Source organism: Acanthochromis polyacanthus, chromosome 14, assembly GCF_021347895.1.
Source record: "Acanthochromis polyacanthus isolate Apoly-LR-REF ecotype Palm Island chromosome 14, KAUST_Apoly_ChrSc, whole genome shotgun sequence".
Classification (NCBI taxonomy): domain Eukaryota; kingdom Metazoa; phylum Chordata; class Actinopteri; family Pomacentridae; genus Acanthochromis; species Acanthochromis polyacanthus.
In genome coordinates, this window is record NC_067126.1 from 9,296,776 (window position 1) to 9,316,877 (window position 20,102).

Here is a 20,102-nt window from a genome sequence, read left to right on the forward strand (position 1 = left end):
CACGTTACTTTTCACATCTTGAGTTTAATTTTCCAGTGCAAAAGAACATTTGCAAGCAATGTACAGTTCAGTACATACTGAGCCACCTTCGCCCCCGGACCGTTCCTGGCCGACCCGGAGCCGGTCGCGGAACACCGCCGCAGAGGAAATGCACCCGGCGGGGGACGGCCCGCACCCGGGGAGAGGTCCCACAAGGGGATCCTCCCGCACCAAGCGGCCGCCCCTGGCCCGCCGAGTTGAATCCCCCGGGCGGACTGCGCGGACCCCACCCGTTTACCTCTTAACGGTTTCACGCCCTCTTGAACTCTCTCTTCAAAGTTCTTTTCAACTTTCCCTTAAGGTACTTGTCGACTATCGGTCTCGTGCCAGTATTTAGCCTTAGATGGCGTTTACCACCCGCTTTGGCATATACTGCACCGCGCACTATTGGCGTCCATTTTACAAAAGTAGAGCCACGTTTTAGACCTCAGAGGCATCTTTTTCCACTTCGACAACACGCTACACAACTGCAGTAAAGTCAATAACCTGTCTGTGAATGGGCGGCATGTTTTTTCCGTGTAATGTTACAGCCAATCACAGGTTTGCTTTATCATAATCACGTGATAAGTACCGGAACATGGAACCGAAAGACGAGGCTTATTTCGATACTCATTACTACCGAAACATTTCGGTCGGTGCCATTAAAGAACCGAAGTTCGGTATTCAGCCCTATGTGCTGGTGCACCTAAATTAATCCCTTGACGCCTGTCGTCACAAATTCGCATCAGAACTCCTGCATTCAGGCTGCAGCCAAAATAACCTATCAATTCCCCCGATGAGTTTGTGCGTATTCAATACGTACCTCAGAACCTGGTTTGTCGTAGGACCGATCAGAGTGGGACCTAATTATTATATGTCTGTTCTATGTGTAATAGATAAATTAACAATCTCCACTTATTTTAGAGTCAGCTGGAAAGCAAAAACACACAAAAAATGTTTTTTATTTAATTGTTAATAAATTCGGGCATCAAGGGGTTGAAAAATTGATGCTGAAATTTCATCTTCTCTCCTTGATATTTACACAGTGCAGAAGTTAAAGGCTCAAAATGCTCCTCAAAAGCTTGATGAAGTCCCACTGACATGAGGTGGAGCTGTTTGCACATGTTTTGTTTTTAGCCGTATTCTAGGCTGAATAATCGCTGTAGTTTTTGCTTGCAGATGTTCTGTTCTGCATGATGCTGTCGGTGACGTCCTGCTGTTAGCTGATCTGGTAAACTCACTGATCTCTCTCTGGATGCAGGAATCTGGGGAAGAACGGCCTGTCGACAAGCAGCATCCTCATGGACAGGTGTCCCCCGCCGCGGCCCCCTCGCCCTCCATCTCCTCCACTGCCAAAGGACAAACTCAACCCCCCGACACCCAGTATTTATGTACGTTTTCATGGTGTTGTTGTGTGTCATGTTGGAGCAGCAGCATCTTGGCTACGAGCTGCTCTTTAATGTGTCGATCCTCCCAATAAGCCTGAACGTGTCTCTTCCCTGACATGCAGCTCGAAAACAAGAGGGACGCTTTCTTCCCTCCCCTCCATCAGTTCTGCACCAACCCGGCCAACCCGGTCACCGTCATCAGAGGCCTGGCAGGAGCACTCAAACTGGGTAAGAGGATGTAAAAAACACGGCCTACAATCTGCCCAAAGTGCATTTCTATGTCAGGAAGTATTTTATTTTTATTTTTCTAACCTCTGCATAAGAGAGTGACAGCGGCTGGATGTTTGCCTTCTCCAGCCTCACATGGCTCTGTGGGTGTGTCTCTGAAGTCATGGAGGAGGGAGTGTGTTCTGGTTTGACATGTATGACAACAGCACCACCTGCAAGCGGAAAATGTTACTGCACAGAGGAAAGCAGCAGCCAAAAATTAACAAACATCTGCTCTTCTGCTATTTGCAGCCGTGTTATATAATACACCAATTTAACAGATTGTCCGCTGCTTATTTGTGAATTTTGAGCCACACAACCTCCTGCCCCGCTCCCTTTAATGTCTCTCTTAATACTGACTGCCGGTGGGAGCTTGTTCTGGTCCTTATGATTCAATAAAACAGATTTTAAGATCATTTATGTGTAAATAAAGAAAAAAACCCCGATTATAAACAGTTTATAGGTGAATGTAACTTTAATCTCTTCTTCCTCGTCTCCTCTTCTTTCCTTGGACAGACTTGGGCTTGTTCTCCACTAAGACGTTGGTGGAGGCCAACCCGGACCATCTGGTGGAGGTGCGGACCCAGCTGGCTCAGCCCACCGATGAGAACTGGGACCCGAGCGGCAGCAGGAAGATGTGGCGCTGCGAGAGCAGCCGCTCCCACACCACCATCATCAAATATGCCCAGTACCAGGCCTCGTCCTTCCAGGAGTCTCTGCGGGTCAGTGGGAGACACATTCACACGTTGCAGACACAGATTCTGGGTCCTGGAAACCACCATGTGCAGCAGAGTGTCTATCGCTAAACCATAAGCCTTCCATTGATACATTAGATCCATGTTATGATGCACACAGGGCTTCACTTTCACCACTTTATTCAGTAGTTATCAGCCATCTTTATCCAAATTAAACAGTGAAATGTGAAGACGAGCAGCTCAGTACTGCAGCAGGAAACACTGATGCACATACCTGTCTGTGAACTGCATTACCTCAGACACAAAGTAAAATCTCTGGTTTAGTTTTAAAGGGTAGAAAATAGTGTTAGTATCTGTTAAAGAGCAGGGGGCTCATTTGTAACGCAAAGGTTGTGATTTATAAAAACAAACTTGACGTGAGAACGTGCGCACGGTGCGCCAACCTTGACGCTCGATGCTTGCTTACGTACAAAACAGGGCTAGAAAGTGGCGTAAATCACAACCTTTGCGTAGAAAGTGGCGTACGCTGTGTATGTTGTGATTTCTAAAACAAACATGGCGTGAGAATGTGCGCACCGGTGCGCCAACTTTGATGCTTGCTTAAGCACATTTTGGAGAGAGAGGGAACGACGGTGCCGGAGGGTAAAGTGGTGAATTGAAACCAGATTGATCTCAAACCTTTATTGTTCTCACATATTAGACTTGTAGAGCCTGATAATCATAAACCCTCATTGTTGTAGATGTTCATATAGTGCGCCATTCGGCCGACGACTGTATTTGCAGAACTATGTTCAAATATTAACAGGGGCGGATTGAACATTATTTCATTCGGTCGTTTGACCGAAGGGCCGGTATCTGGGGCCGGTGCGGTGGTCTTCATTGAATAGTTTTGATTACTGATCACCTGGCGCCCGTATGGCTCATTCGGTTCAACAGGTGACCCATTTGCAGGTGGGTCTCCGACGCAGTGGCCCGGCTTCGATTCCTGCCCGCGGCCCTTTTATGCATGTCTTCCCCCTACTCCTCTCCCCATTTCCTGTCACTCTTTACTGCAGCTATCACAGTAAAAAGGCAAAAAAAAGTAAAGAATTTTGTTTATTTATCCATATGCGGCCGAATGGGATGAGCGTCCAACCATTAATCAGTCCTGTACAGGCACGCAGGCACACATGCTTCACACCACAACCACGCTCAGGGCTCCGAGTGAAAATGAATTTGTCTATGTGAACCGAAAAAATGTACATTCAATCAGTGTAGAAATTATTTGTACATCGGACATGATCATAACAAATTTAGTGGCAGAGTGGCCTGGGTCAACACATGATTCATTCATCCTGACACACAGCACTGAAAAGACTGCCGGCCGGCGCTGCGTAAAATGCCGTGGATCAGCAGCTTATTTATATACAGATACATTCATGAGTTACTTTGCATTGACCATTCATGGTAAAATGTGGGTGGAATGTGAGGTGGATCCACCTGTGCAATCTTCCAGCTGGTGTGTGATTATAAAGGGGAAATTGCATGCAGCTGTGCTTACGCACAGTTTTATAAATCAGGGGCGAAGGGCATACACCCATTTCAGATTTTCGGCGTACGCAAACTTTAGTATGGATCCTACGCAATGTTTTATAAATGAGGCCCCAGGTCGGTAGCAAAACAAAGAAAATCATGGACTCAACTCGTACCTACATGTTCTCTCTAAATGAAGTAAATGTGCTGCAGTGCTCTGAGTGCACTCTGCCTGCCCACTTTATTAGCCTATATGAATTATAAATAAACATTAAAAGCTTTTATTTGCAACACAGTTACTCTCTGAAGCCCAAATCCACCAGCAGGTTTGAACGGCACGTTGTCTTACAGAAATTGACAATATTACATCTTGTGTCAGAGCGAGAAAGTCATCAGATTTGAATCATGTGTGATGTGTTGTTCTGTTGGGAAACATGTATCTAAGCTTCAAATCATGATATTTTATTAAAATAACTTTATTCCATATGTCTTTTTTAAAATGGGCCCATTTTTACTGGATTGAAACCTAAAACTTCTGTGTTCTTTGGGCCAACCTAGAAGCTGTTCAAATGAAACCTAATGACAACGTTTCAGAGGCTTTTCAGATTAACTGCAGGCTGTATGTAAACAGATTAATAATATAAACAATAAAATAGCTATAAAATGTGGATCCACCACGGTATTTATTCCAACATTTCTAGCCATGGAGCCGTGGTTGTCTGTTTGGGCTCACTTTTTATTTTTCACTGTAATATAAAGTCATGCACCTCTTATAATCTTGTATCACAGTTATAACGCCATACATGATATATAAAATGTTCATATTTGACTTTTTTTAATGGGACTTAAAATGAACCATTTTCATTCTACATGTTGATTACGCTTATTAAGCCAATTTTATAGAGAGAGAAAAAGAGAAAAAAGAAAACCCTTTCAATCCTGCTGTCTGGTTTTGGGGCTCAGAGTTAAACTCTAAGGTCGACCTGAACACCACAGTCCTATTGAATAAGTGATATTCCACTAATTCTGTGGACTTTGCACTTCACCCATGAATTTTCTTGTATTTAGGAGGAGAATGAGAAGAAGAAGGAGGTGGAAGCAGAGGCAGGTTCCTCAGACAGGTGAGTTTTATGTATCTGTCTCGTCAGGTTTCATTTCTGAGTGTTCTTTATGTTGCTAATAACATTTTACTGTCCGTTAGCATGATGCGGAGAAGGAAAGGTCCATTTAAACACCTCAAGTTTGGCACCAACATCGACCTCTCGGATGAAAAGAAGTGAGCAAACTGTTCCGACTGCGTTTCTGTCCACACAAAATATTACAAGCTCCGATTGGAAAAAATGAATTCCTTTGTTGCGATGCTAATCTTCCACTTTTCCAGGTGGAAACAGCAGCTTCAGGAGCTGTCTAAACTGCCCGCCTTCTCCCGGGTGGTGTCGGCCGGGAACCTGCTCAGCCACGTGGGTCACACCATCCTGGGCATGAACACTGTGCAGCTGTACATGAAGGTTCCAGGAAGCAGGACGCCAGGTAGACATGGGCACAATAAACACTGCTGAATGTTAGCGTCTTTTTCTTGCTCCCTTAGTAATCGTGTCTTCTTTTTGCAGGTCACCAAGAGAACAACAACTTCTGTTCCGTCAACATCAACATCGGTCCCGGAGACTGTGAGTGGTTCGCTGTTCCTGAGCCGTACTGGGGCGTCATCAACGACTTCTGCGAAAGGTACGGCAACAGAAAAGGATCAGTCCTTGTCAAATCAGACAGAATTTAGGTAACGTGTTCCAGACCGTCTCAGATTTTGTTCAGACTTTAATCGTTTGTTGTCTGGGACACAAAAAATACACAGAATTTGGCTGAATTTTCCGACCTGGGAATTTTTGTATTTTCACCCTCAAAATAAAATCCTTTAGCTGCTTCAGTGTCTCCAGAAGTCAGTCACACTCCCAGAGCAAATGAAATGTGATCCGTTGTTTTATTTTCAGCTTTCATTTCTAGTATATGCGTGGGAACATTATTGAGGCAAAATAAGCTTGATATGTTGTTAAACTTCAAGAAAACATGGAAGCAGCTTGTAACCTTGCACATATAATGACTCTGTATAAACCCCTATGAACACCAGTTTGTATCTCCTAACGAGTCTGTACAACCATTTTGTAAAAATAGCAAAAAAAACTGCCGCACATCATATTCTACTGATACTAGAGGCCTCAAAAGTTGCTGAAATGTGGACCAAAGACGGTATTCTTAGTAGGAAATACAGATGCATCAATATATGTACACCTACAGGAGCTTTCTGGAGCCCGAATATCACCTGTGTTTGAAAATTGTGCACTTTTTTCCTTTTTTACGGGCTAATAATTAACTATTTGTCATTTGCTGAAGCTGTTTGATCATTTGGATGGACTGGAAACTCTTTTGTCAGTGCTATCACATTTCATAGCTGTGGGAGTTATTGAAACTTTAAAATGGCTCCCCAGATAAGATGTCTTTTTCAAAATTTACAGGTGTGGAAACGCATGAAATTCTCAAATCAGCCAAAATATTCTTTGGTCTTTGGGTCTCGCATAACAAATAATTAACCTCAACAAAATCGGACTCGGAGGAGCAACAGCGGCATCTAAAACGACACAAACCGACCCAAAAGAGCTCAGAACTGGCAGCGTCTAAAGTTTAGTTTTTCACATCCTGTTTACAGGAACAACATCAACTTCCTGATGGGCTCGTGGTGGCCGAACCTGGAGGACCTGTACGAGACCAACGTGCCTGTTTACCGCTTCATCCAGCGCCCAGGAGACTTGGTGTGGCTCAACACCGGCACCATCCACTGGGTTCAGGCCATCGGCTGGTGCAACAACATCGCCTGGAACGTGGGACCCCTCACAGGTGAGAGGAGGAGGACGGAGGTCAGCGTTGGTGGCTCAGAACACAACTTTTATGTTGGGACAGTTCAGTAAAGGAAGCAAGTCTGTGTTGTCTTTTGTGGCAGAAATCTAGGGGTCGACTGATGTTTTTCAGGGCCATCAAGAAAAACCAACAAATAGACAACAAATGCAATACCTTAAGCTGCCATTCATAACTAGGCTTCTTCATTATTAAGGATGCTGTCTACCAAGTGATCAACTGATTGAGAGTGAACAGTTGCCTCTCTGTTTTCTTAATCTTTCACTGTTGTGTCACTTTTTTTCCCCACTGAGATCCTAAAGTGTTGTTAGTTCTTGTTTTCTAGACTCTGTTTCAGGTTAATCTGTGGCTGCCTTCTAGCTTAGCCGCTAGCAGTTAGCAAAATCTTAGCTAATTTCTTGGTTTGTGGCAACAGCTGGTGTTTCTTTTTCAGTTTGTGTCTGTGCTAGAGACACGTTGCTGAGACCACAGAGTGACGACAAAGAAAGGAGGCTGAAGTAGAGCGTTTCATTTAGTGATAATCGATTAATAAGAATAAGTAGCGATAATTGGAAAAACTACGAATATCAGCCCTGATAATCAGCCAGGCCAATAATTGATCCGTCTGTACAAAAATGTTTGCATTTTCCTGTTTTTTTTTTCCTGATCAACAGAAATGTAGAAGATACCTCAGTTAACAAAACCGGTCCACAAAAAGCCATTTCTGTTCAGATTTTTTTTCTAATTTTGGATCAGAAATGGTTGGAAAAACCCTGGAATTTTGCAATTTTCTGAGACAAAGCAAAGCCCAGTGCAAAGATTTTTACCCCTTCAGGTGCAGACAGTTCGGTAGCATTTTTGCCACTCTATGATTTTGTAAATCTGGAAAAACACACATGTAAAGCTGAAAATGAGCCTTTCCTTTGTGCCCTCAGCCCATCAGTACAAGCTGGCAGTGGAGCGCTACGAGTGGAACAAACTGCAGAGCGTCAAATCCATCGTCCCCATGATCCACCTCTCCTGGAACATGGCCAGGAACATCAAAGTGTCCGACCACAAGCTCTTCGAGATGATCAAGTGAGGATTTATGAATTATTAACCCGCTTTGTGTGTTTTTGGGTGTGTGTGTGTGTGTGTTGCCCTGAGCTGGCTAACTGCTGTGTGTTTGTTAGGTACTGCTTGTTGCGGACTCTGAAGCAGTGTCAGATGCAGAGGGAGCTGCTGCTGGCTGCTGGGAAGGAGCTGGTTTGGCACGGCAGGACCCAGAACGAACCGGCACATTACTGCAGCATCTGTGAAGTGAGTTCACCCAAATCTTTCTGCTGAATGGATGTTTTTTTGAACGCTTTATTCACGATTCTACACCTCCTCCGTCTCCCAGGTGGAAGTGTTCGACCTGCTGTTCGTCACCAGCGAGAGCAACAGCAGGAAGACGTACGTGGTTCACTGTCAGGACTGCGCCCGACGAGGGAGCACCAACCTGGACAACTTTGTGGTGCTGGAGCAGTACAAGATCGAAGACCTCATGCAGGTTTACGACCAGTTCACACTCGTAAGTATCAGAAACACAGCCAGCAGCAGCAGATCAGTTTAACCCTCTGAGCAACAACAAGCAGATTCTGCATGTTTTTTTCTCACTGCCATATCAAGTCCTACAATTACAGTTTCTTTGACTTTTGTGACTGATGGATTTTTAACTGTCTCATACTGCACACAAGACATTTTTGAGTTCCCTCTCCTTCCAGCCATGGTTGTCCTTTTACAGACGTTTCTTAATCCTCCTGTTATGTTTGTTTCTCATGAACAGCAATGCTGAGTCACTTTAATTCTCTAAAACTGGCAGAAACCAAAAAAATCCCAATGAATAATGTCTAGATCTCATTTTTAGCTCCATTACTAACCATTTTAATCAATAGTTAGTGTAGTGGTGTTCTTTGCCTCTCACAGATTGGACTTCAATGAGGATGATTCACTCAATTTTCATAAAAAATACGACTTTTTTAATGTGCACTACCGTTGCAAAGTTTGGGCTCACCCAGACAATTTCATGTGTTCCATGAAAACACATGTTAGCATGTGCTAACATAACTGCACAAGGGTTTTCTAATCATCAATGAGCCTTTCAACACCATTAGCTAACACAATGTAGCATTAGAACACAGGAGTGATGGTTGCTGGAAATGTTCCTCTGTACCCCTATGGAGATAGTCCATTAGAAATCAGCTGTTTCCAGCTAGAATAGTCATTTACACACGTGGACAAAATTGTTGGTACCCTTCAGTTAAAGAAGGAAAAACCCACAATTCTCACTGAAATCACTTGAAACTCACAAAAGTAACAATAAATAAAAATTTATTGAAAATTAAATAATCAAAAACAGCCATTACTTTTGAATTGTTGATTAACATAATTATTTAAAAAAACAAACTAATGAAACAGGCCTGGACAAAAATGATGGTACCTCTATAAAAGATTGAAAACTATTTGACCAGAGTGACATGATTAACTCAGGTGTGTCATTTAATTGACATCACAGGTGTTTCCAAACTCATAATCAGTCAGTCTGCCTATTTAAAGGGAGACAAGTAGTCACCCTGCTGTTTGGTGAAAAGGTGTGTACCACACTGAACATGGACAACAGAAAGCGAAGGAGAGAATTGTCCCAGGACATCCGAAAAAAAAATTATAGACAAACATCTTAAAGGTAAAGGCTATAAGACCATCTCTAAACAGCTTGAAGTTCCTGTGACAACAGTGGCTCATATTATTCAGAAGTTCAAGACCCACGGGACAGTAGCCAACCTCCCTGGACGTGGCCGCAAGAGGAAAATTGATGACAAATTGAAGAGACGGATCGTTGGAATTGTATCCAAAGAGCCCAGAGCAACCTCCAAAGAAATTAAAGGTGAACTCCAAGGCCAAGGTACATCAGTGTCAGATCACACCATTCGTCGTTGTTTGAGCCAAAGTGGACTTCATGGGAGACGACCAAGGAGGACACCACTGCTGAAAAAAACTCATTAAAAAGCCAGACTGGAATTTGCAAAAATGCATGTTGACAAGCCACAAAGCTTGTGGGAGAATGTCCTTTGGACAGATGAGACCAAACTGGAGCTTTTTGGTAAGGCACATCAACTCTATGTTCATAGACTCAAAAACCAAGCATACGAAGAAAAGAACACTGTCCCTACGGTGAAACATGGAGGAGGCTCAGTAATGTTTTGGGGCTGCTTTGCTGCATCTGGCACAGGGTGTCTTGAAAGTGTGCAAGGTACGATGAAATCTGAAGACTATCAAGGCATTCTGGAGAGAAATGTGCTGCCTCGTGTCAGAAAGCTTGGTCTCAGTCGCAGGTCATGGGTCTTCCAACAGGACAACGATCCAAAACACACAGCCAAAAACACCCAAGAATGGCTGAGAGAAAAGCGTTGGACTATTCTAAAGTGGCCTTCTATGAGCCCAGATCTGAATCCCATTGAACATATGTGGAAGGAGCTGAAACATGCCATTTGGAGAAGACACCCATCAAACCTGAGACAACTGGAGCTGTTTGCTCATGAGGAGTGGGCCAAAATACCTGTTGACAGCTGCAGAACGCTCATTGACAAATAGAGAAATCGTTTAATTGCAGTGATTGCCTCAAAAGGTTGTGCAACAAAATATTAAGTTATGGGTACCATCATTTTTGTCCAGGCCTGTTTCATTAGTTTGTTTTTTTAAATAATTATGTTAATCAACAATTCAAAAGTGATGGCTGATTTTGATTATTTAATTTTCAATAAATTTTTATTTATTGTTACTTTTGTGAGTTTCAAGTGATTTCAGTGAGAATTGTGGGTTTTTCCTTCTTTAACTGAGGGGTACCAACAATTTTGTCCACGTGTGTATCTCATTAACAATGTCTAGACTGGATTTATCATTTATTTAATGCTATCTTCATAGAAAAAGAAGTTTTTCTTTCAAAAATAAGGACATTTCTAAGCGACCCCAAACTTTTGAACGATAGTGTACATTGAAAATAAGTGAAACATTTGTACAGGACATACATTTTTTTCAATATTTTATTTTACATTTAGATTTGTTTTCTTTTCATGGAGTGATAAATTAACAATCCTCTTCTGTTCAGGGTGGGTTTGCAAACTTAAAATGAACCATTTTCATTCTACATGTTGATTACACTTATTAAGCCAATTTTATATTGAACTTTAAAATGGGTCGATTTGACCTGCAGCCTAACAGGAGGGTTAAAAATGTTTCCCTCGATATAAAGTCCTGCTTCTGTGTGGAAAAAGCACGATCCACCAGGATCTTTACTAGAAATAGTCCAACGTACGCTGACAAAAATTTCACGCAGTTGTGTTTTTGTTTTTTTCAGGTGGAAAATAAAAGCAAAAAATGAGCGTTCTTCCTAAAATTATGACTTGCGTCACAATATCTGTCAAACTTCAGGAATTCTGCCTACAGAGCTCACTGCATTTTTATTTTTTTTCAAACACCTGTGAACAGCCTGATACTATTCTGACCAGTGATTTTAACTGGGAATGGGAAAAAAAATTAACACACAGTCATGTTCATATATTTTTAGGTGGAAAACAAAAGCAAAAATCAGCTTTTTTATTAACACTGTGGCTTATATCACAATATCTGTCAAAATATTGGGACTTGTTTTTGCACATCTGTTGCAAAACTGAATGAAATCTACCTGCAGATCTCAGTTTGTTCTTAACTTTTTTCAAACCTCTGTGCAGCCCGTTCCTATTCTCACCAGGGATTTTTTACAGGGAATGAGAAAAAAACAATTGCACAGTAATATTTGTGTTTTTTCAGGTGGCAAATAAAAGCAAAACTGAGCATTCTTACTAAAATTGTGACTCATATCACATAATATGTCAAAATAATGGCATATGTATTTATATATAGACTTTTACTTTCTAAATCTGTCAGTTTTGCCTGCAGAGCTCAGTTTCTTCTTCTTTTTCCCTCCAGGCGAGTCCCCTGCCTTCTTCCTCTTGATGGTGACGTCTCTTCTTCTCCACAACAGACTCTTCTTCACTCGGAAAGCCCTCCGGAAAAACCTTTTTCTCTTCTCCTTCTTTTCTGATATTCAGGAAGTAAAGCCGGCAGTCCTCCAAACTGCACTCTGTAGCTCTCTACCCCCCACATGAAGGCAGCTGCTGAAAGCTGTGTGTCTATGCAACCTGCCCGGAGTGCTGCGCTGCCCCCCGGTGGACTGGAGGGGGACGGCAGCTCCTCCTCATCACGACCAGACTGTTCTCCTGCTGGACTCTTAACCACAAAACACACGAAAAAATCATGAAAAATCAACTTTTTGTACATAATAACCGGAACTGGCAACATCGCAAAAGACTACTGACTCTATAGTTTCCTGTTTTTCCTTTTTGTTTTTCCTTTTTTGCATTCTGTTTGTGGGTTGACACACGAGCTTCGTTCCCTCCCCTCCGTCACATGATAGTTAGCATAGCAGGTCTTTTTTGTAAACGCACCTCCTCAGTCAGGAAAACCAGATAAAAACACTTTTGTAATGTGAACAGTTGAGTGACACGACATTTCCCCCTCCTCCTTTTGTTTGTTTTTTTCAGTTCTTCAGTCGGTTCAAACATTGTTTTGCTGGAGTCTTCGGTTACTTTAAGTCGAGGGAGAGGAAACCATTTGTAGACGACAAGCCAAGTCACAGAGAAAAAGGGTTGCACATAGACAAAAGAGTGAATTTGTGTTCTTCTTTTTTTATTTTGATGTAAATTTACACTATTTATAAATGCATATTTATTGCTTGGAAAATATTTGTTGATGGAATGCTGTAATCTTTTTTTTTTTTTTTCCAGAGTACCTGCCATTAAATTTGAAGGAGCCTCGTGATTTTAAGCACGGCCCCTCATACGTTTTCTATATAAATAAACTGCTTAGTAAGCATTGTACAGAGACCTTCCATTGAAATGGGTTTATTGTTTGAAGGATGTTTTATGCGTCAATAAACAAAAAACTGTCTTTATTTACATCTGCAGCTGCGTTGTGCTTATTTTACTGCATCTTATGAGGTTTTAAAGCTCAGTTTGCTGTGTTTAGGTATTTCTGCTCAATTTAAGGTGATATATTCACTTTTGAACATTTTCGGAGACGGAAACTTGGATCAAAACACTTCACGGTGAACAAAATGAAGGCTGGTTTCATATCGCATTCTTTTTGCTTTTACTCAGCTGCACTTAACGTGTTGTTTGGAGGTTTTAGAAAATCCCTGATAATCCCAACAGTTGGCTCAGAATGGAACCCCAAACCAGAGAAAGTGGTTCTTTGAAGGAGTTGAACACTTTGTGATGATGTTTGTGGTTTTATTTAAACCCTTAATCAAAACGTGTACAGACTGAATCTGATGCAAAAGGTCTCGCGTATAATTTAGATCCATTTCTGAAGCAGAAAAAGTGAACCGAGCTTCCTGCTTCAGAGTTTCATCTTTCTCAGCTGTCTGACTGACGCGGGAGAAACCAGAACTTCTCATATTTGGAGAAGTTTGTTCAGAAGCTGCCAAAATAAATCTGATTCAGCAGTTTTGTTTACTGGTGAGCCAAAATAAAAAAGGAAGGAAGAATAATGTTCACTTCTTGGACAAGAAAAGGCATCAGGAGGTGGAACAAAATCAGCTAAAGCAAAAAGAACACAGTTTGTCTTATTTCTATATGAACTAAACACCACTACTCGAGTTAACCTTCAAATGATCATATCCCATTATGAAACACTGAAATTCCATTTTTGTGCTGCTTCTTGATAGAAATTAGTCATCCAGCCCCTCTTAACATGTAGAAATGAAATTAAATGTTGAATTGTGGCTCTTCAGTTATAAAAGATGGAATTACTGTTTGTAAAAATTCTGGCTGTCAATCCAGCATCATGATTAATCTGATGAAAAATGTTAGCGCATCTGCAGCGTAGAATGACTCCAAATCCCTGAAATGTCTCTGGCAACGCATTTTGGGCAGTTCGTCCAAGTAGACTTGCTGTCATGTACGCACAAATAGACAGTTGAACCGGAGGTGGCAGAACCAAGCAGCTCCACATGGAAGACGGTAAACGGTAGGGCCCGGCTGAGTTATCCACCGCAAGATTTAATCGGCCGATTATAGCCCTTTCCAAAATAATCATCATCAGTCAGAGTTTTGTCGTTTAATGCCGATATATTGTTAATTTCTCATCAAACAATAAATGCTGTAAGTGTGCGAGTCGTGCAGAATGATGTCGTCGTGCCGTTTAAGCTCCAGCCAGGAAACATTACAGGAGTGGGCTGAGTCGACCGGTAAGTTTATAACGGCGTTGTGAAATTAACAATGACTCAACATGTCTCCTGTTTCAGTTAAGAGAAAAAGTTACAGTTCAAATGATTAACTGTCTGTCTTCAGCTACCGTCATGGTGTCACTCTTACTTTGTCAGACAATCCTGGAACAGCAGCTCACTGTGTTGTTATGGAGGAACATCAACTATTTCTGACCATTATAGATTTAAAATGCAACTCTGTCAAAGATGACATGTTTTACATCTGAGAAAGGGTCTCTGGTTATTGTTTTGGGTCATGTGAGTCATGACTTCATGGCAAAGAAAACAATGGAGTAGAGAAAATGTGATTTAACGTTAAAGGACATCAGAGGGCTGCACTCATTATGTTGCTGATATACAACATATATATGTATATGTGTGTGTGTGTGTGTGTCGTGGTAAAAGATGACCTTTTTTTAAGATGACATTCTATACATTTTTTGCAGTAAATAAGTATGATTTTATCAGATTATTATCTGTAATACCAAATGGAAGAAAAATCGGTGACGTAAGAATGAAATTACTTTTTCCAAATAACAGCGATAATGAAAACGATGATCTTTTGCTGATTTAAACACAGCAAAAACCGAACTATTTTACTGTCAAATGTTGAGAAAGAATAAATGATTATTTCTTTAAAAAAAAAGAAGAAAGAAAGCAGATTGTTGATGCTAGCTGTAGTTTTGGTCTGTTTTTTGTGGTTAATGTGAAAATTAATACATTTGTTTTGCAGTTTTAGTAGATATTATCTGTAATTTGTCTGAACAAGGATAAATCTGTAAAATAGCAGTAAATGGTTCCGTCTGTGTCGGTTTCCTCGTTTTTAACAGGCTGCCAGACAATTTTCATCTTCCCCAAATGGAGTTCTAAACACTGCTTTTGTCTTTTTAAAGTTATTTCTCACAACTGTAGAATTGTAACGCCTTAAATATAGAATCAGGAACACCGAAATCCAGCCTCCAGAGCGTGAAATGACACTAAATTGAATATAAAACAGGGTTAACCCTTTAAGCTTCAGTCAATTCCAGCCGTTTTCAGTACAAAAAATCGCTAATATTCTATTTTTAAATAAAAAAAATTACGAAAAATACGGGGAATATTGGACGCGCATCGGGAGGTGCATTTCCTTGAAAATGACCGATTCGGGGATTTTATACCGACTTCAGGACATGTTTTGGACAAAATAGTTTACTGGCTTGTGTCATCTGATGTAAAAGGTTGGATTATGGCCGTTTTTTGTGGAATCTTTTTTTGTGTGTGTAATAATAAACCCGGAAATGTGAGTCGCGCTGTGTGCTTTGAAGCCGTGTATAGAGAACGGATGGATGAATATTTGTTTTTGTCGGACAAATGTGTTTTTCTCACCCGCTGTGGTAATCACATCTGAAAGTGGTTTATACCGGCGGATTCATGAGAATCTAAGCTTTCCATCGGTGTATAGTGTTTGTATAAGCGCGTTTGCGGCCGTCGGACATTCTTGAAATTCCTATGCAAATTAGTAAGTGTACCGCCGGCGGTACACAACAGTGAGTTGAGATGTAGACATCCTGTGTGGTGTTTCTGCATTAAGAAGATGAGAACAGTTTAACACAGTGTTGAACTGGATGTCAGGAAATGTTGGAAATGTCTCAGTTTAAGCTTCAGACAGCAGCCAGACGAGTGTGTTTTCATGAAAGCAGCAGCAGTGTGACTCTGTTGGAGGCTGTTTTTTCTGTAAACCGGGTCCTGAATCTGCAGCAAACACGACAAAGAAACAAACGCCTCATTAAACGTCCAGCTGAACGATGAGCAGAGAAGAAGAAGAGGAAGAACTCGGGGGGAAAATAATGAATCGGAACAAAGGCGCTGTGAGGAATCAGAAGCGTTTCTGATGTTTCCATTGAAGGTTTTATCTCCTGTGTGGTAATTAAACTGCACCGCTCAGATTCTTCTCTCTTTTTCTTTGCACGGAATCTAAAAAAAAAACAGCAATGATGCCATGATTTACGGGAGCAGAAAAGAGGAACTCGGATAATTGTCGGTTTGCAAAAGAGGAACAGAAAAGAGCTTTTCTTCCTTCCTCAGAAGTTAATGGATAAAAATGATGCATTAATAATGAAGACCAAACTGTTGGTGATCAGTAAAACAGTCTGCATTCAGTCTGAGTGATAAAATCCATGTTAATGATGTCCAATCTGCAGTTAAAAAGTCTTTTCAGACACTTTATGGGATGTTAATGCAGGATATTAGTTTTAAAAAAAAGAACAATAACATTATAAGATGAAGAAATGCAGAATTTTCAGTAAATGACGAACATTTCTATTTGGAAAGAATTAATTACTCTAGAATGATGGTGGAGGCTTTATGGAGGAGAGCATCTGCATCAAAAATAATTTATGAAAGCTTTTATAATACGGTGTCACGCTGATAAAGACATCAGACGACACCCTGGACAGGTCACCAGTCTGTCACAGGGCTACATATACAGACAAACAATCACACTCACATTCACACCTACGGGCAATTTAGAGTAACCAATTAACCTCAGCATATTTTTGGACTGTGGGAGGAAGCCGGAGTGCCCGGAGAAAACCCACGCATGCTCAGGGAGAACATGCAAACTCCATGCAGAAAGATCCCAGGCCCAGGCTGGGATTTGAACCATGGATCTTCTTGCTGCAAGGGGAAAGTGCTAACCACGAGACCACTATGCAGCCCCTTTTTTAAGCAGTTTTTTGCAAATTTTGCAAAAACTGTTCAACAAATCGCTACCAAAACTCAATCATCATTCCTGATCAAGCGTTTTTGTGTCTCTTAGAGGTTACTGAAGTCTTTGTGTGGTGGGTTTGTGAATGTTTCACTGTCTCTGAGACAGTTTTGTTTCAGTTTTGTGGTTTTGGGTCTTGATCGACTGATTCTTCTTCATCTGCATCTTTCAGATAAATCTGCTTCTGATCTGAACTGCAGAAACTGCTATTCGTAAGAGGAAAGAGATGTTTTTAACCTTCTTATACTCAAATAAGTTCATCTTTCAGAACATATGGATGCATGTAAACAGGTATGAGCTTCTGCTGATGAAAAGGTTATTTAAATACAAGCCTTTTATCTAGATTTGTAATTCATTTACACTAATGAGGCTCCAGGTTGAGTCACTCGCTGCATAGTGGAGCATTTAACTCAAGTAAAAATAGAAATTTAATTGAAAACCAAACTGGAACAAGCTTTCATACAACAGTGGGTATAATTTCAGCTGAGCAGGTTTTCCTTTCTTTAACTGCAGCTCCAGTTAATAACCAGTAAAACCCATCAAACCCAGCAGAGAGAAAGCAGAGACAATAATGAGGCTCCTTTTTAACAAACACAATCCAAACAGTTGAACCAACCAGAAGAACGCCACATCGATCTCAGCCAGTAGAAAGTGTTGCTCTGAGCTGTTCAGGGTTTTAAATGGAACCTAAAAGCTGCAGCTCAATACGGTTTTATTTTCCTCGAAACAACAAACAAAGCAAACGGCTCCTCTGTCAGCTCATAATAAGAGCAGCTTCTACCTGTGGATCAGAGTCTCATTGATTTCCGGATATTTTCGGCAGCGTGACGACTTCAACGTGATGACTGCTGGAGGCTTCAGGTGTGAAGCTCAAAGTCGGAGGTTTGTTGTCTCTTTGTATGTCGTTGTCGTAGTTTGGGGCTTTTTTGTGTTTTGCTGGGGTCTGTCAAATCTGTTTTAGTGTCTTTATGACTGTTTTGTGTCTATTTTAGCCTTCCTGTGGTGGCTTTAGTGTCTTGTAGCAACATTTAGCTGTTGGGGGCTTTTGCGGCAATTTTGAGCTGTTTTGTGTCAGTAGTGGTCGATAAAGTCTCTTTTTGTTGTGGGTTTGCATGTTTTAGTGTCTTTATGACAGTTTTGATTCTTTTTCAGCCACTTTGTGGTTGTTTCGAGTCTCTTTGTGGTGGTTTTGCATTTCTCTTCATGGTTGTTTGAGGGTTTTGTGGTGCTTTCAGTGTCTCATAGCAATGTTTAGCTTCTTTTTGGTGGTTTTGTGAAAATTTTGAATCTCTTTGTAGTCTTTGTTGTGGGTTTGCATGTTTTAGGGTCTTTGTGACTGTTTTGTGTTGTTTTGAGTCTCTTCGTGGTGCTTTTGTGTCTCCAGTCTCTTCATGGCTGTTGTGATTGGTTTATGTCTTTTGCGGCAGTTTTAAGTCTTTTTGTGGTCACTAAAGTCTCTTTTTGTTGTCGGTTTATATATATTTTAGTGTCTCTGTGATTGTTTAGTGCCTTTTCCACATGCTTTGTGGTTGTTTAGAGTCTTTCTGTGGTGGTCTTGTGTCTTTTTGTGGCAATATTGAGCTTGTTTATGGTAGTTTAGGGCCTTTTTGTGTTTCTTCGTGGTCATTTAAGTCCTATTGTTGTTTGTTTGCCTTTGTTTTACTGTCTTTGTCACAGCTTTTTTTAGCTGCTTTGTGGTTGTTTTGAGTCTCCCTGTGGTGGCTTTACTGTCTTGCAGCGACATTTAACTTTTTGGGGGCTTTTGTTGCAGTTTTGAGCTTCTTTGTGGTCATTTTGGGCCTTTTTGTGTCAGTAGTGGTCGCTAAAGTCTCTTTTTGTTGTGGGTTTGCACATTTTAGTGTCTTTATGACAGTAGTTTTGAGCCTTTTTCAGCTGCTTTGTGGTTGTTTCAAGTCTATGTGGTGGTTTTGCATTTCTCTAAATGGTTGTTTGAGTCTATTTGTGGTCACTAAAGTCTTTTTGTCTTGGGTCTGCATGTGTTTGAGGGTCTCTGTGGTCATTTGAGTCTCTTCGTAGTTGTTTTGTGGCTTGTAGTAATATTTAGCTTCTTTTTGGTGGTTTAATGGCAATTTTGTGGCAATTTTGAGTCTCTTTGTCATCTTTGATGTGGGTTTGTACATGTTTTAGTGTCTTTGTGACTAGTTTGTCTTGTTTAGCTGCTTTGAATTGAATTGAATTTATTTATTGATAGGGATGATGCAGTTTAACATAGTTCCATTACTTAGCATGAATCTGATGTGCTGCACAGAGAGTTTATAGCAAATGCTAGTTTCCAACTCTTGTCCCTAGATGGGCCTTTAAATATAAAAGTCAGGATATATAACATCATAAAATAACAGAAAAGTTTACAAAAGAACAATAAAATACATGTTCACATAAAAACAAATAATTACATTAACATTTGTGGATGTTCTGTGTCTTTCTGTGGTGGTTTTGTGTCTCTTTCAGTGTTTTTGTGGTTGTTGTGGTGATTTTATGTCTTTTTATGGTAGTTTTGAGTCTCTTTGTTGTCACTCAAATCTTTTTGTTGTGAGTCTGCATCGTCTCTTTGTGGCATTTTTGAGTTTGTTTGGGGCGGTTTTGGGCCTTTTTCTTTTCTCCCAATACTTTTTGTTGTTGGTTTGCGAATATTTTAATCTTTGTTACGGTTTGGTGTCATTGCAAACCTTTGTGGTCATTTTAGTATCTTTTTGGTTGTTTTGTCTCTTTTTATGGCAACTTGTAGCCTGTTTTTGGTGGTTTTAGTGGTTCTGATAAAATTACAGAAAAAGTACTTTAAAAAACTGTACATAATGTCAACATCAAAAATCTTACAAATAAGTTGGTCCTTTGCTATGTGTGACTGAAAAACTACTGTTAAAAAATCCTTGTTGGCAGACTTTCATCTGCTTTTTTGATTTTTGATTTTACATTTTAGGAAACAACATTCTTTAGCAGTAAGTCCAGTTCATGCTTTCTGCACACAAAAGTCGTTCATGTGTGAAAAGCTGTACACTATGGTTGGAATTTGGCTGATTTTTTCACAGTGGGTTTTTACAGTGTAGTTCTTTGGGGCAAGATATTCCAAGACGTAATACGACTTTCTCACATCCTTGATACTCAAGCTGCAAGAATTCCTGAAAGAAAGAAATGAATACAGGATTATAGCTTACATAACTGTGTTTTGAAGCAGGAAACAAAAGACAGTTTTAGCTTTTCTTCCTTTATATGGACGAACAGGCGAAGAGTCTCAGTTTTGCTGAAAAGGC

General features: G+C 40.8%; 1 protein-coding gene across 3 annotated transcripts in view; it reads left to right on the top strand.

The window, feature by feature from the left end:
* Window positions 1–12,777, top strand: part of kdm6a (lysine (K)-specific demethylase 6A) — a 76,068-nt gene extending 63,291 nt beyond the window's left edge. For all 3 annotated transcript variants that reach the window (XM_022201506.2, XM_022201507.2, XM_051959020.1), the window contains 12 exons: window positions 1,280–1,409; window positions 1,529–1,634; window positions 2,190–2,395; window positions 4,949–5,001; window positions 5,082–5,156; window positions 5,262–5,410; window positions 5,491–5,605; window positions 6,579–6,766; window positions 7,699–7,840; window positions 7,936–8,062; window positions 8,145–8,315; window positions 11,750–12,777. In XM_022201506.2, coding sequence (XP_022057198.1) covers window positions 1,280–1,409; window positions 1,529–1,634; window positions 2,190–2,395; window positions 4,949–5,001; window positions 5,082–5,156; window positions 5,262–5,410; window positions 5,491–5,605; window positions 6,579–6,766; window positions 7,699–7,840; window positions 7,936–8,062; window positions 8,145–8,315; window positions 11,750–11,776 — 1,489 coding nt within the window. In that variant the 3' untranslated portion in view covers window positions 11,777–12,777. The remainder of the gene's footprint in view (window positions 1–1,279; window positions 1,410–1,528; window positions 1,635–2,189; window positions 2,396–4,948; window positions 5,002–5,081; window positions 5,157–5,261; window positions 5,411–5,490; window positions 5,606–6,578; window positions 6,767–7,698; window positions 7,841–7,935; window positions 8,063–8,144; window positions 8,316–11,749) is intronic.
* The last annotated feature ends 7,325 nt before the right edge of the window (window positions 12,778–20,102 follow it).